At 38.2% G+C, this 15499-nt stretch overlaps 1 protein-coding gene across 2 annotated transcripts in view; it reads right to left on the reverse strand.

Annotated features, from left to right (window-relative positions):
* Positions 1-15499, reverse strand: part of EYS (eyes shut homolog) — a 1023641-nt gene continuing 1008142 nt past the window's right edge. For both annotated transcript variants that reach the window (XM_026844748.1, XM_026844747.1), the window contains 2 exons: positions 11023-11184; positions 1-1605 (listed from right to left, as the gene is read on the reverse strand). In XM_026844748.1, coding sequence (XP_026700549.1) covers positions 416-1605; positions 11023-11184 — 1352 coding nt within the window. In that variant the 3' untranslated portion in view covers positions 1-415. The remainder of the gene's footprint in view (positions 1606-11022; positions 11185-15499) is intronic.

Raw genomic sequence — 15499 nt, forward strand, 5'->3', positions numbered from 1 at the left:
TTTTTTATGCTTGACCTTAGTATTACAAAATGATAAGAGAAACTGCATTCTAATAAAATGTAAGTTTGGGAGAAACAGGTAAGTTGTCCTTATAAAGTAACAAATAATACTGGAGTGACAGTTGGCTTTATGAGCTAATTACTACCTATTTGTCTCTAAACCTATTTCCAGCACAGTAGAGAAAAAACTGGTAGACTTTTCCATTATTTTGAAGTAAATACTAAAGAGTATGTATAAGTAATTTTATGAGTAAAACATCTGATCACATTTTATATTAATACTCAACCTTATTTAAAAAAAAGACAGTTTTACTAAGGGCTTTCTTCTGTCAGTCCCTTACAATGCTAGCTAAGTCAAGAAACAAGAGGAAAAGGAAATTTATATCACTTCTAAAGAGTCTTAAGCAATTTTTCAATTACTTCCCATTGAAAACATTATACCCTTCTCCTTCCATTAGCTGAATCTTCTTAGAATCTTGAAAGAGCACAACATCTTTAATTTTACCAATGAATTCCTTCTGAAAAAGCCCTGTAGTGACTATATTGACTCTCCTGCCGATTTCAAACCCACCAAAATAGCAAATGCCACCATAGTTTAAAGCAGTGTATTTTCTGTGTGGATCAATATCTTCAAATAGAATCAGCTCCTCATCAAGATATACCTTAATACAAGTTTGGTTTTGAACTACAGTAACAAAATGCCATTTTTCATCACAGCAGGTGGAGTGTTTGCTGTGAATTAGAGGAACACAGATTCTTTCTCCAAGATTCACCACAACTTTTAATGTTCCATTGGCAAGACCAATGGCAAGGAAATCATTATCTTCATCTTCAGCTTTTCCCATCCATACCATTAAGCCTTCAGTTTGATTGGTAGTGAAATTTAAAGAAATGCGGCTATACTGGAGGTCTCTTTTTCCATAATAAGGATCCGTGTATTTGATGTAGGAGTTACCAATGAACTTTGCTATAAAAAATTTGATTTTGCTGTCGCAGTACTTACCTGACCACCCTAGTGCACATACACAGATATATGAAAAAGAATCAGGCTGAGGAATACAGAGAGCTTGAGATCCACACTTGTTTTGTGAACAGTGAAGAGATTCTTCACATGTGTTCCCCATCCACTCTTGTGGGCAAGAACAAGAAAAACCTGAGTTTTCCACTTGACATGTTCCATTATTTTTGCACACTGTGTACCCACAAACTGTTCCATCACAGTCACCAATGTTGGCTCCACCTTTGGGGTCAGTCACGGTAAGCTTCAGTTCCCTGTCGTTTATAGCAATTTCTCGTATACAACCAGTGAAACCCGTGGGTTCGTTTTCTACTGCCATTGGATTAACAAGGTTTAAGGAGGACACCCCTCCAACAAAAAAATCTGTTTGTGTGTCTAGCGCGTTCATTCCAGGACTAGCTTTTTCAGTAATGCTGATACCATCCAGGTCCAGGTAGCCTTCATTACCAACTCTTCCTGCTTTGAGTGAATACCATGTGTTTCCATTTGCATGGACCTTCTGAAAGGTCTGTAGGATGACTGTCTTGTCTCCGAGATTGTAGCGTAACTGTATAAATCCATGTACTAATGATATACATAGAAAGTCACCTGTAAAAAAACATAGAGAACTGTTTTACTTTTTAGAGGCAGCATGCTGAAGAACAGCGTATTCATAATCATGGTGCTTTCATGCCTGTGTTTCCCCAGTTGAATAACTTTCAGTGGCCTTGTACCATCATGTATAAATCACACAAAGTGAAATGATCCCTGATGAGCTGCTCATGGCTTGCTGCCTTTTTTTTTTTTTTTTTTTTTTTTTTTTTTTTTTTTTTCCCTCCATTACTGGAAACTGAGCTTGTGTTTACTTTGAAGTCAGCCCAACCTTCTGAAAAGCTCTGCTTTGGTGCAGAGACTAGATAACTCTGGGGTAGGGAGAAAGAGGATCACTTTGACATCCAGGGAATGTGAGTTGATGTTCCCATGAAAAAGAATCCAATTTTGGCCAAATTACAAATGCCAGAATACTCTCAATTTCCATATGCTACATAAAAGTCTTGATGGATTTGTCAGTTTAATGCACTGAAGTTTTGTCTGTACCAAACACACTCTGCTTTGCCTGAAGCTGCTTTTTGCAATGGGGATGTTTTGGGTTTAATAATCTTGACAGTTGTAGGAACAGATAAGCTTTTTATTGAAATGTTCTGGAGACCTCCATGACAGGATGTATTAGGAGGGAGTTACCTTGTCTTGTACTATCAGTGTTTCTGACCTTACAGGCAGTATAAAAGGAGAAAGAGTACTGTACTTTGAACTGTACTTACAAACATGAAGAAGAGCTGGGAAAGGTTAGGAAATGGGAGCTGGAAGAAAGGACTGGAAGGGCAGAGGGAGTCTAATGGGAAGGTGACAGGGAGGCAGGACAGCAGAAGGGTCTGCAAAAAGTCACGTTTTCAAACTTTTTGACATTTACCTGTGCAGTTTAACTTCTTTTATATTGCTTTGGGAAAAAGTAAGCATAAGGGTTTTGCATTTTTTAAACTAAATTTATCAATGAAATTGATAAGTATGTTTAATTTGAATGTAAGCTTCCTTTCTTAATAGTTGCCACTAAAACTAAAGTTTAATGTAGAAATACTTTGAGGTATACTTTAAAGAAATAGCTTTTGAATACTTTTAAGTATTTCAATAAGGCATACTTCAAATTTGGAAAGTAAATCCTTAAAGATTCAGCATTCTTCAGGGCTGACCTGTAAGTAGAATGATGAAGTTTGCTTTCTTGGGGGGTTAATTTTTGAGTATTTCTAATTCTTGAATTGCATTGCCTGCAGTGAAGTTAAAAAAGAATGCCTTAATTTACAGGAGGCTTGTGAAAGTTACTAGAATTGTACCTCTCTTTTCAGCAACTGTTCAGTTTCCCCTTCAGGCAGGGTGATGTTTCAGTTGTGTTAGTGGCTGTAGAACACATGCTTCATGCCTCACCTTCCCTGCCCCAGACACCCATGGGAAGAACAAGAAGGCAACTCTTCTTTCAACTCCAGGCTAGCAGTGGCAGTGCTAGTTCCAGTTGTGATGATTGTTTTACTTCCCTGCCTTTAGTGTTCTTTTTGAGTAACTTGTATAATTCTCTTCACTTGTGGTTTCTCTTGCTCAGTGATGCAGCTTTAAGCTTGCTTAATTTTTCAGTGCGTAGTGTGAATGCACTCATCTCACATGTTTGAGCAGTGTACATAATCTGCTTGTCTATTTCTTTTATCAGGACCTCAATCCTAGGGTAAGAAGGGAGAAAAAGTTTCTGACTACCTCCTTGGCAGCCATGTCTCATACCGACATGCAGACTTGCATGAGGACACAAGGACTCATTCTTTGCTGTCTAGGAAGAAGGAAAACAACTGACCAGGGTTGCTTGCTCACCTCTCTTGTAATCAAGAGCTGGAGAAACTGGATGTTCTCCAAGACTTCCTGGCCTGCAGGGAAGTTTTTTGGTAGCTTTGCACATTTGACAATGATCTGAGATGGTATTAGAGAACAGTGCTCCAGAGATGTCTAGAAAGAAGTGGACAAACTTTCAGCAGTTAGTCATAGTGCTTCTGACTCAACCTTAGTGATATCTGTTGCTAATGTGCTTGCAGTCAGTTTTGGAATCTTACTTAGTTTTATTACAAGAGCAATCTGTGTTGCTTTATCTGCTGTCTACAGTGTGAAGAGACGTTATGGCTGAGTACTCTGGATTATGTTCTAGCACAAATTTGAGGCCTCTCTTCAAGCTGGAGTAACTTAATTTTCTGCTAGTTCTTTTCAAGAACCTCAGTCTGCCCTGTCTCTGAGGGATGAGCTGCACAGCTGAAACATGTGCAGGCCTGTGCCATCATAGAATTGCATTACAGTTTTAAACAGCATTCTTACCCTGAATTTCTCCTCTTGGCAGTATCAGCATGGGAGACCACGAAGCAAGGTTGTTTCCACTGTTTCAGTCTGAACATTACTCAGACCTGTCTCATATGACCCTAACTGGGGCCAAAGGCCTTTCTGAGGAAGTTTGCTTTTGTTAAGTATGAAGGAAGTGACATCTTCATTTTTTCCAGGACTAGAGTTTATACCTAGTTCCTACTTTCTAGAAAATAGGACTACACATAGTACACACAACTTTGCTTCCAGCTTTTCAGATTAGCATCTCATCTAATATGGACTATTTATCCCCATCAGTAGTGTCACAAAGAGACTCCTGAGGTAGGCACTCAGTTGTGCACACAACTCTTTGCCTAATTTGTTGGGTGGTGTGCAAGGAACTGTAAGGCAATCTGTATCAATAAGGTAGAATCTTCTTTAGAAATATACTGTTGCAGCTTAGCTGTGGCTTGAAACTACATCATGTCAAGACCCTGGGTGTTGAACAAAATCTTCAGTGGTTACAACATTCAATTCTGTGCTGATGCACCTTCCTGCCCATGTCATCTTCCCTATTTCTGTAATAGAGGGGTTTTTTATAGCCCAAGTGCTGAAAGATTGTTTCCTTGTATTCTCAAGAGTATGCGGATTTTGTAGCAGGTGTTGCCTTAAGGAAGGAACTGTTCTGGGGTTAAAATAGCAATTTTACTTGCAAACCCTAGTTCAGGGTTTTCACCAAATGACCAAAGGTCAGAGCTGCTCCACCTCAGGGTGGACTGACTCTATTCCATGGTAGAAGCCAGCACTCCAGAACAGGTATCCATTTTTCTCCATCACTTTAATTTTCAGATTCTCATTATGAGCATCTCACCTGCTTCCATATCAGATGTCAGCATTCCCAGAAGCCAAGTTAACTTACGTCCTGAGTAGTCAGTTCCTAAAACTGGGAGTTAATGAAGACTCTCCTGTAAGTACATCTGACTACTACTGTGAGATCTAGATTATCCATGATGGTATCTGCTTATATGACTTTTTAGAATGGATTCTGAAGGCATCACAGAAGTTTTCAGCTTGCTACTGTTGTGCATAAGTATGTAAGCCTGTAAGCAAGTTGGTTACAGTCACACAGTCAAGTTTTAAATTCTCCCAAATGGTGACAAATCCCTTTCATGTTCAGCCTTAATCTAGACATGCAGATGTGTCTGTATATCCCCATCTTGAGAGGGGATCATGCTTAAGTCGTTTCAGGTCACCATGTTTTTATGTTTCCACAGGAAAGTCATCTACATCGTAATGTGTCAAAACTTTGTGATGTTGGAAACACGTGCCAGGAATGCTGCACCCTATTGTGAGATGTCCTATTCACGGCAGAAGCATTACCATGCATAACAAATGTAATAGTGTTAAATTTACCCAGCTGTCACAGAGTTACTCCCTTTTCTGCCTAATGGTGATACATTTCCTAGGAAGACTGAATACAATGTCAGGGGATCTTAGGCTGACAGACCAGGGAGGGCATCCTGGATGGTATTTTTAACATTTCTCTTTCAGGCTCTCTTCCCCACAGTGACTCAAAGTCTACCCTTGTGCTCCATGTATACGCATATAATATAAAGCCTTTATTACCTGTTAAAGAGTACCTGAATTTATTCCTACACTTTACTGCAGATTAGCACTAAGAAGGATTTCCCACTAGTTTTTAAGGCCAAAGGAGCTTCCAAAACATTCTTTTAAGTAACTTTGGAAGCAGTGGATGCAGTCTTCTAGTCAGATGTTAACCTTTTTGATGCTGTTGTCATGTCCCCAGAGAGACAGAGATGCAAGTCTCTCTAAAGGCTTCCTGTTTGCTTAAAATTCACTGATTTGTTCCTGGGCTACTGGAGGTCTAGATTCCTTTACGAAGACTTATAAGACATCTGGTGCTTGTCCTTTTTCTCATCCTGTGTTACTAAGAAGAAGCCTCTATATGCTGGGGACAGAGGCTTTGATGAGCTCAGTGCTTCAGCAGCTTCTGCAGGGTAGGTGTCTCAAGAGCTCTAGGCAGTTGTTTCCTGGTTACAGAACATCTGGAGTCTTGGTTCCTTCAGCCATTTTGGAGTCCTCAGACAGTGTCTCTGGATGAATATTTGCTGGCCTCACCCTATGCCTTCTGTTGCTTTTACCTCACCTTTCCATCCTCTAGCTCAAGGCCAAAAAGTCAGTTTCCATTGTTGTGGTATTGGGTAGCATTTCTCCACCCCCTCCTTTCACCTTCTTTTTCAGAAACCTTTACTGATCATTGAAATTTATATTCTCATAAGCAAGCAATAACATTCATGGGACTCATTCCCAGTTATGAAACCTCTTACCATAGTCTGGTTTCAGTATGTGCTTATCTTCATTCTGAGTTGACCTCTTTAAACCACCATAATAAAGTATCCGTGTCCCTAACAGTATTATTGCCTCTTGTTGGTATGATGCATCCTATAACTGTCATAGTTCCAGATGTATCTTTGCTCACTGCTCTTTACTGCTTTGCTGAACTCAGTTCACATTGTTCATTGCTTTCATTCTTCCTTTTCTTATCATGCTGTTCTTCACGGTTTTCCTTTCACCCTGCTATCCGGTATGATTTTCCATGGACCCAAATCATGTCCTCTTATGCTGTGACCCTTTATGTATTCTTCTAGGAGCAGAACATTTCTTGTCTAGTAGGGGTTGAAATAGCTGGGTCGGCCTCCAGCTGAATAGCTGTACCCTGTGGCCAAGGAAGGTGATGCACTGTGGTCTCCACGTGAGAGGGAACCTAACTGACCAGTAGCTGTCCTTCACAGCTGATCTCCTCAGCATTTCCAGGAGCCAGAATAAGGCCCAGGGCCAAGGAGAGAAAGCAAAGCAGAAGAGGGAGGGCTCAAAGAGGTAGAACAAGGTAAAGAAGGACAGAAAGATGAGCCTTATTCCCACCCTTCTGCAGTCTCTGCCGCTATTTGCTACTCTGTAATACATCAGCATGGTTGAATTTTGTTCTCGGCTTAATCTCTGTTGTTGCCTTCCTTGCCTTTAGGGGTTTGTTAACTGTGACTCGCTTTGCCATGGCCTGAGTGTGTGCACACAGTTAGGTATCAGCTGACAGGCTGTAGTAGCTTGTTGCAGCTGTTGGAACTTGATGTTTCACTTACAGGAGCTACCTATATGGATATGTTTTCATGGATTATGACAAAATGTCTCTACTCCATGTATGGAGCCACATCTCACAGCTAATCCAAGACTGACAACAGGTATCAAGGCAAGCTTGTAAATTTCTCAAACTGTGTAAAAAGTCACTGTGGCAATAGGTAGATTCCCCCTTCCACTTGGAGCACCATCCCAGAGCAGAAGAGCATAGCTGGGGTCCAGAACAACCCTGCAGACAGTGATGCTCATGCATCTAGAAGGGGTGGGCAACTACCTCGTTTTAAGTTACACCTCTCAGCCTCACCTTTCAAAAATGCTGCACTCCTTGGTGAAAAATCTTCTTTTCCTGCTTCCTTTAGTCACCACTGTCACCCTGGCATATTTCAGCAGCTAGAAGGAGCCACCTTCCTTGAGCAACCTCAGTTTGCCAGCCCCAGTTTTGGTTTGCTTGCCAATGGCAAATGGGTAGGAACAACACTTTGTGTGAAACAGATTTCAGGACAGTGGGGATGTCTGTTCTGTTACACAGATAGCTGGCAGTTCCTGCTTCCTATGCTGCTAATTTAGACCATAGAAATGATCACAAAATTATGAACAAGGCAGAAATGATGTCCCTGTGGGCTAAGGAAACATGGCTGCCAAGAGAGAAGACTTAAGTTTTTGTTCTGAAAGTGAGTGGATAATCAGTTTATTTCTGATGAGGAAAACAATACTCTTCCCTTGTGGGTATTCTAGAAATTCTGAATATTTCCAAAAGATTTTAGTCCATTTCCATGATTCAGTTTTTGCCATAAACAATGTCTTAGAAAACCATGCAGACATCACACGCCCGTACTGGCTATCTCTTGTTTCATGCTTTAGGTTTTTAAACTGAAACAGCTTAAATATCAGAAGTTTAAGTTTTGAGTTTTTACAGACCAGGTAGGTAACATAATCCAGTTAAAGAGAGCCAGAACACTGGTGTTGCAAATGTTGAGTATTAAATTTAGCGTGAGTCATCCCATTCTGTTTATTAACCTGACTTCCTTCTTAGTCACCCAGCATAACTGTTCTTTCTCATCTCATCAGGGAGCAAACCTTTCCATCACCCTGGCCTGAACTCTGGAATAGTGCAGACAGTCTGCAGCATATTCCACCTTCATGAACAAATGTAAAGCTTCAGTAATGCTGTGACTCAACAAAAAAGTAACGCTCCTTACTGCCTTTTACTCAGAGTGCCAAGGCCTTCAAGTATATAGAGTGGTCGCTGTGTAAATGGACTGAATTATACATTTTTCAAGCAGTTGATAGGCATCCAGCAAATCCTGTTTGAATTAAAGGCTGTTTATTCAATGAGGGTCTTACACTTTCATTGCTAGAAATAGGATACGCTACACTTGAGAAGATGTGGTGTGCTGGCCTTGTACCAACAGACTGCTGAACTCCGCAAGAATGCTGTATTATTTGCAGAGACCTCGCTCAGAAGCGGTGCATACAACTGTCTGCATCTCCTACATTTTTACCTCACTGGCATAAAACAAGTAATCAAAGAGAGGGGGAGGGAAAGTCCCCTTGTCATTCTATCTGCAAGTTTCCAAACTAAAATATACATACATAACTCACTTGGGGTTTATTTCCAGCTCATTATTAGTATAGCTAGCCACACAAACTTTGCCAAACTTAGGAAATTATTTTCTTAGGGCATGCAGAAGTCAATACTACCAGACTTTAAAGTCATGATATGTGTTCAGAAACTGCTGACAAAGCAAGAAAACCAGTGACTGGCAGAATTTTAGGAAATTCTGCTAACAGATTCATAGCATGTTTTCCATTTTATTCCATTTTGCTGGGTGTTTAAATGTGTGTACTGAAGGAATCACATTGTTAGAGGAGTGGATGCTGGAACAAGTATATCAATTTTAGAGTAAGGAGACTAGCCACCTACCCACCCTTTCTAGAAATGCATGTAATGTTCTTTGAAAAGAACAAAGCAAGAAGGAAATATTTCAACAGAAGTCGCATATTTATTTCTTCACCTGCTAAAGATTATTTTTTTTTAAATGGTGGGAGGATTATTTAGTAGGGGCATGCCCCTGAAGAGGAAGTCCCAGTGTAGTATTTACATAGGTGACAAGCCAAGCCAGTGTGTAACTGCTGCTCAGTATCATTGCTAAATTTGCTACATAGTTAGAGCTCATTTCTTTTAAAAAAAACCATCATTGCCTAGTGAGGGAAGAAAAAAGTTCTAATTATTTCCTATTAAAAAGGAATTTTAGAAGGAAAACCCCATGATTTCAGCAGTCAGTTTATTAAATCTTACATAACTGTGTAGAATGAAAGGCTTTATATAAAGTGCTTTCTAAACTAATCCCCAACAGAAAGCTCTTTCACATCTGCTGGCTGCTAAGAATACTTCTGAGTCTTTCATCAGTCTAATTCTGTCTGGATTTGACAGGATTATATGAAGGCAAATATAAAGAGCCAGACGATTAGCTTTTCCTAAATCTTTCAAAACTTCAGGACAGTGAAAATGGAAATAGGAAATGTGTAAAGAAATTAGATTATAGAAGATGTTTTTTATTTTGAAATGATATGATTCTAGAAAGTGATTTAAAGAAAATGTTCCTTCCTGTGCAAACTTAACATTCATGAATGGCAGTAGAACGAGGGCATGCTCATGCTAAACCACTCCTGGCCCAAGTTAAACAGACTTAGCACTCTTTTTGATGCTTCCAAAGAAATATTTAGTTTCTTTATATGTGAGATGCTTCCATGACCTCTGACTATTCTTTTGAGAGAGATCCTTTATTTTTCATGGCCCATGTAATGCTTTTGTTTATACAGGAGAGAACTATTCACTGAGAATCCCAGAATTTGGCCTGTAAGTGATAGAATTATAAAAGGTTCATTGTAAATGACAGAGTTCTTTGCAAGTAAATGTATTTGTATTACAGATGTTCCATATATTTTTCTTTGAAGCTTCTTCTCAGTATGTGGTTGTAATTAGAGCAAGACAAATAGGAGGTGCCAGAAGTGTATGATGTATTATCAATCTTACCAAACAGCAGCTTGTTAAAACATTTGTGTAAAGAATAAGAAAGTGGTAAATTTGGCATACGTGTGTTTATATGCATGTGTGGCTGAATATGTTTATTGAAATGTCTCAAAGCTCTAGGCTTTGAGCAAAGGAATATAAAAGACAAGATAAATAATTAAGTGCTTTTTTTTTTTTTTTGGTCATACAAAGGCCCTTTTTTGCATAATGTACTACTCAATACAAGTGGAAAATTTGCTCTAAGATCATGTTATGAAAGATATGTAATGCTTCTGTTTAAATATGTGAAAGACACCACATAAATGGAATACAAAGATGAACTATGTTAATAATTACAAAAAATTTACACCTTAAGGACTAAATTTTAAGATGTGTTTATACTGGTTGGCAAATATGTTTTCTTGCCATGAAGTGTTAGGAATGTTAACTCAGTAAAGTTTAAAATACTTTCATAAATAGTAGAGATACTTATTTTAGATTTGTTTTTCACTCTGCGTATCTGGCAAACGCAGAACTTGTATGTTTTGCATTATGCACCAGCAAGCTTTTCATCATTATATAATAAAAAGTTAAACTGCTGATGAACCTCATGAGCTCTCTCATAGTCTGTTCACTTTCACTTAGCTTATTTGATCAGTTTTTGTATTATTTTTGGTCATTTTAAAACACTGGACCAAACCCCCAGACTGTGAGTCTTAGTGTAGCTACACTGAAACGGTGGAATCAGTATCAGTAAATGTCTGTTGAAGACCTGGCTGCAGTTACTTCTCAGGGGTAAATAGTTTCCTGGACCAGTTCATTAAATACTTGCTTATGAACTTGATTACTCACAGTTCAAAACCCAGACACCATGGACAATGGGTTACAGAAACTGAATGCATGAAACACTTCAATGTACTGCCTTTCAAAAAAGTACCTGGGTATATGATACCAGCAAGTTGGAATATCCTTACCTGACTGAGCACCCAAATGCTGTGCAGTATAAAACAGAATACCGTCTGGAGATAGAGGCTGAAACTGTAGTTTGATATGGGTCTTATGCCGGATATAAAAGGGTGAAAATGACATCCATGATGATTCATTACTTCTGAAAGATGGATCACTAATGGAAATATCTGAAAAATATAAGAGGAAATGTCTTCTGAAAGATATTTTGAGAGGACTGCATTATTATGGCACCAATTGTCTACAGTTATTCTGTATAGTTCATAAATTCTTTACATAATACTTCCAATTCTTCCCTTTCCAAAGACTAAAAATAACATAGGGATAGAATAAAACTTAGTTAATAGCAAATCAGTGCCATTTTGTTTTCTGTGTGCCTTATTTTCATTAACAATCAAGCCCATAGTTGTAATGCAAAATAAATGTGATCTTGTTAGTGTTCATTTTCAAATAAATGTAAGTGTAAATTTTACATTGTCTAAAAATTCAAATGGAAAATACTTTTAGAGGAGTCAGAATAAACATTTATTTCTTCACCATACAGATGAAAGCCTTAGTGGAGGATTTTTAATTAACTGCTTTGTGTGTCAGAAAAATGTACATTTTAAGTGGAATGTGTGCATTAATTGCTGAAATTTGTTTTTAGGATAATCATACTGAGATGCTTCATAATTCAAATTGTCCTATCTTATACTGAAATGGAGCACTTTCACAGAATTACAGTGAAGATATAATGTACACTTTAGAGCTATATACATCATCATTCTGTCTTACCACTGCTCCCAGTGCTGATTGTTCATATACCCCTAAGAAATCGGGCTACTTAAAACTTCCTTCAGCCAACTCATAAATGATTATACTTTTCTATGCTGTTTATGTAATTTGAAACTGTTTCAAATTTTTCCCACTATAATGACATTACAGAATTGAGATATAATTATGTTATTAACTAATTCATTATTGTGTGATTGTTAGTTTTCTGTATTTCTGGGTTCACTGGAATAAGGCAAGCTATTTGGGTGTGCAGGATACATTTAGACCCACGTGTGATAAGCCCTTTTTAATACTTAGTTAACAGCGGTACTAAATGACCGAAATATAAGTGCTGCCCCTCTTACTTTTCACAGTTTTCTTGCTGAAGCTATGCTGTTACTCTTCTAAGAGGCCAACATCGTTCTTCATTTTGGGGGTCTCAGTGTCATAGTTGTATCGTAACTTGCTTTTGGTCAAATATACCTTCAAGATGTCCTCATAGTGCATTTCTAGGCAACCTTATGCTATCTTTCCACACTGCTTCTTCTGCATAACATCTACTCATGAATCCATCTGCCATCCAGTTGCACCTTGTATTGCCTATCATCACAGATGGGCCTTAGTTATGAGACTGATATACAGTCAGCATGCTTCAAGATTCTGTAATTCATCTGTTTGTCACACCACCTCTGTCAGAATAGGATTCAAGAGGTTCCTGGTGGACTGTGTCCAGTGGACAGATGCACCATTATACAGGATCCACATCTCTCACCTGTTCCCGGCATAATGACTCGAGGATGACTCTTGAATGGGTAGTAACAATACAGGTGGCCTTTTTGTTAATTTCTCACACTAGATTACAGTTAATACTTCTCAAGGTGTATGGATTTAACCTCACAAATTCTCAGTCTAAAAGTAAGTTTTAATCTCTGGAATATCAATTAAAGTGGCTTTATGAAATGCTTGAATGATCAGACTAGGCTTTTGATGAGCTGTTACTCAACCTACATATGCTCATGCAAACACACTATGTTAACAAATCACTCCCATCCTAAGCATCATAATAGCTGTTATGATATTAAGGCTAGGCAGTGTTTGTAGTAATATATTAAATAATGTCAGAAATGTGAAGTTCCTGGCATCTATACCTAAAAGCTGACAAAAATAAAAATAGTTTTAAGAGCAGTAATTATCCTGGAAGATACATAGTAATAAAACTTGCTAAACAGATTAGGTGATGTAATTTGTATCATCAAAACTTAAAAACACTATCAGGTACAAAAGGCAAAATAATGCCTAATAATTTTCATATGAGTTTTTAGAGGCTTGTAATTTTTTTCAGTATAAAAGAGACAATGTTCTCCATTGGTAATTGAAAGATGTAATCCATATACTGATGTCTACATATTTAAAAATCAGTCAGAAATAATAATTGATTTTGTACATAGACATTTTTGCTTCATGCATCATTTGGAAGTCAGTCTTTGCTTGACAAATTTTTCCGTGGTGAGACTTATATATGGAGGAACTGTGCCACAGCAGTCAATCTTATATTAAAATATGCTGCTGCTTAAGAGGTCATACCAGGTGAAGTGTACAATGAGGCATCTGAAAAATCTTCAGATTCAGTTTCACTTTGTCAGTGTAGTTAAGTCTTTACTGCTTATGAAGGAAGCATGGGCAATAACTAGTGTGAAAGTAAAATGTTCAGCTGCAGCAGGACTGAAATGCTACATTGCTTATCATTGAAGGTATATGAAAGGAAGATTGCTATGCTAAAAAGCCTTGGAGCAGAGAGAGAGAACAAGGATGAAAAAGTGATTTTACAGTATCACTTAGAGAATGAAATAAATCCATGGCTTTACATTACAAACACAGTATTAAAAAACCCCACCCACATCTTCAGCAGCATATGTCAGAATGCTTTAGAAAGGAGGTATTATCCTGACTTATGTACTCTATTTAATATGCTTCATTCCGAAACTTCCAAGATGCAAATATTTATTCACATTTTGCTGAAAAGTGGTTTTATGCACAATAAATGTATCTTAACAAATTTCAGAAAGCAACGCATTTGGGCACAATGCAGCAGGACTAACTACAGGAAGTACTAGAATGACTTCTAATTTGCTTGTAAATAATCTGTAGATCCTGTAGGTACTGATGATATGCATGAAAAAAATCTTACTTGATAGGTATCTGGAAATGTGCACCCATATCTCAGAACAGAATACTTGACTGCAGTACACAGAGATGAACAGTATAAAATTTCATTTTTTTCAAAACTGCATCTATAGATGCACACTTTTAAGGTGAAGGATAAGACAATTTAAGCTTTTCAATTTGCTTTTATGGCAGGCATATGCAAAACTAACATGCCATGTCAAATGCTGAGGTACTTTACTGTTGTTTTCTTGGAAACAACCTTTTTTTTTTTTTCCCCATGTAATATAACAAAATAAGAAGCTTGGCTAAACTTGCACAAGGTAATTCCTGTGTTACATATGTTTACTCCAGAGAAACTCTTTGCTAAAAGAAATGAGGTGAATGGACGCCTTTGCCAATCCTGTAAGCTAAATGTGTAGGACTCCTCTTGTGTGACAACTACATTATTCACTAGGGCGCTCAGCACTGTGTGGTGCATTGTGAGTACAACAGGCATTTAAGCAAACATTTCTGTTCTGTGTCTGATTAATGACTCACTTTTCTAAGCTGAGTACCAGTATCTGATGAAGCTACACGTTTCTAAATGATACCAGGAGAAACTCTAAATCCCTTTAGTATGGGAACACAAAGATCCTCCAAGTACTATTGCTGAAGTGTGCTTTTCTTTCCCTCTACTATGTATTAATACCTTTCAGGTTCCTCCTGCTATCCTCATTTGATCAGCCCTGTAATGCTCCCACATCCCATTCAACTGTTGTTATGAACAAAGCTTTCTAGGTTATTTTTGCTGCTCAATTCCCACCATTTAAGTAGAAGCACTTGTACACATCTCTACATTTTGGTGGCATTACTTTTTCATAGTTTCTTCAAGCATCTTGTTGACTCAAAATTTTCAGCAAGCCCGTTTTGCTATTCAGCATGTCAAGGAAACTTGTAGTGGAAAAGTAAAACAGTCAACATGAAAAATCTGACCTCAGACTCCAAGATGGAAGCACAGAGGCTGTGGAAGCAGGAATGGTTACCCAGCAGGAATACAGAGCCAATGACCGAGTTGAACAGGGAAGGAGTTAGGAGTGAAAAAAGCAGGGGTTGAAATACAGGAGGAAGCTTCTGCTGGGGCTTCTCAGGAAAGCTGTCTTTGAGCCTGGACACCAGACGCATCTCTAGGTTGGCTCTGAGACCAAACAGACAAACTCTCAGGAAGTTGTGGGAGGATGCGCTCAAGATGCTAGCACTTACAGTACTTCTTTAACAGTTCATTAGCAATAAACACCTGTCTGAAAGCTTTAAACTCCACAGTCAGAAATTTTCAGTGATTTTATTCCCTCATAGAGAGAGAGTGAGCAGCTCCACCAGTTGCTTTTTCATTTTGGAAAACAATGACAAATATTGCTGTATGGAAATCTTCATCTTAAGATGAAATTTCCTTAAGGCTGTATCTCAGAGATTACTGTTACTGTATGGGCATTTTTTCTTCTCATATATAACAAAATAAAGTATAGTTCTAGTGTAGTAACAAGTATTACAAAAGTATCAATTAACACAACTCAAATATAACGGTTAGAA

The sequence above is a fragment of the Athene cunicularia genome (assembly GCF_003259725.1).
Source record: "Athene cunicularia isolate RWA chromosome 3 unlocalized genomic scaffold, athCun1 chr3_part1, whole genome shotgun sequence".
Classification (NCBI taxonomy): Eukaryota; Metazoa; Chordata; class Aves; order Strigiformes; family Strigidae; genus Athene; species Athene cunicularia.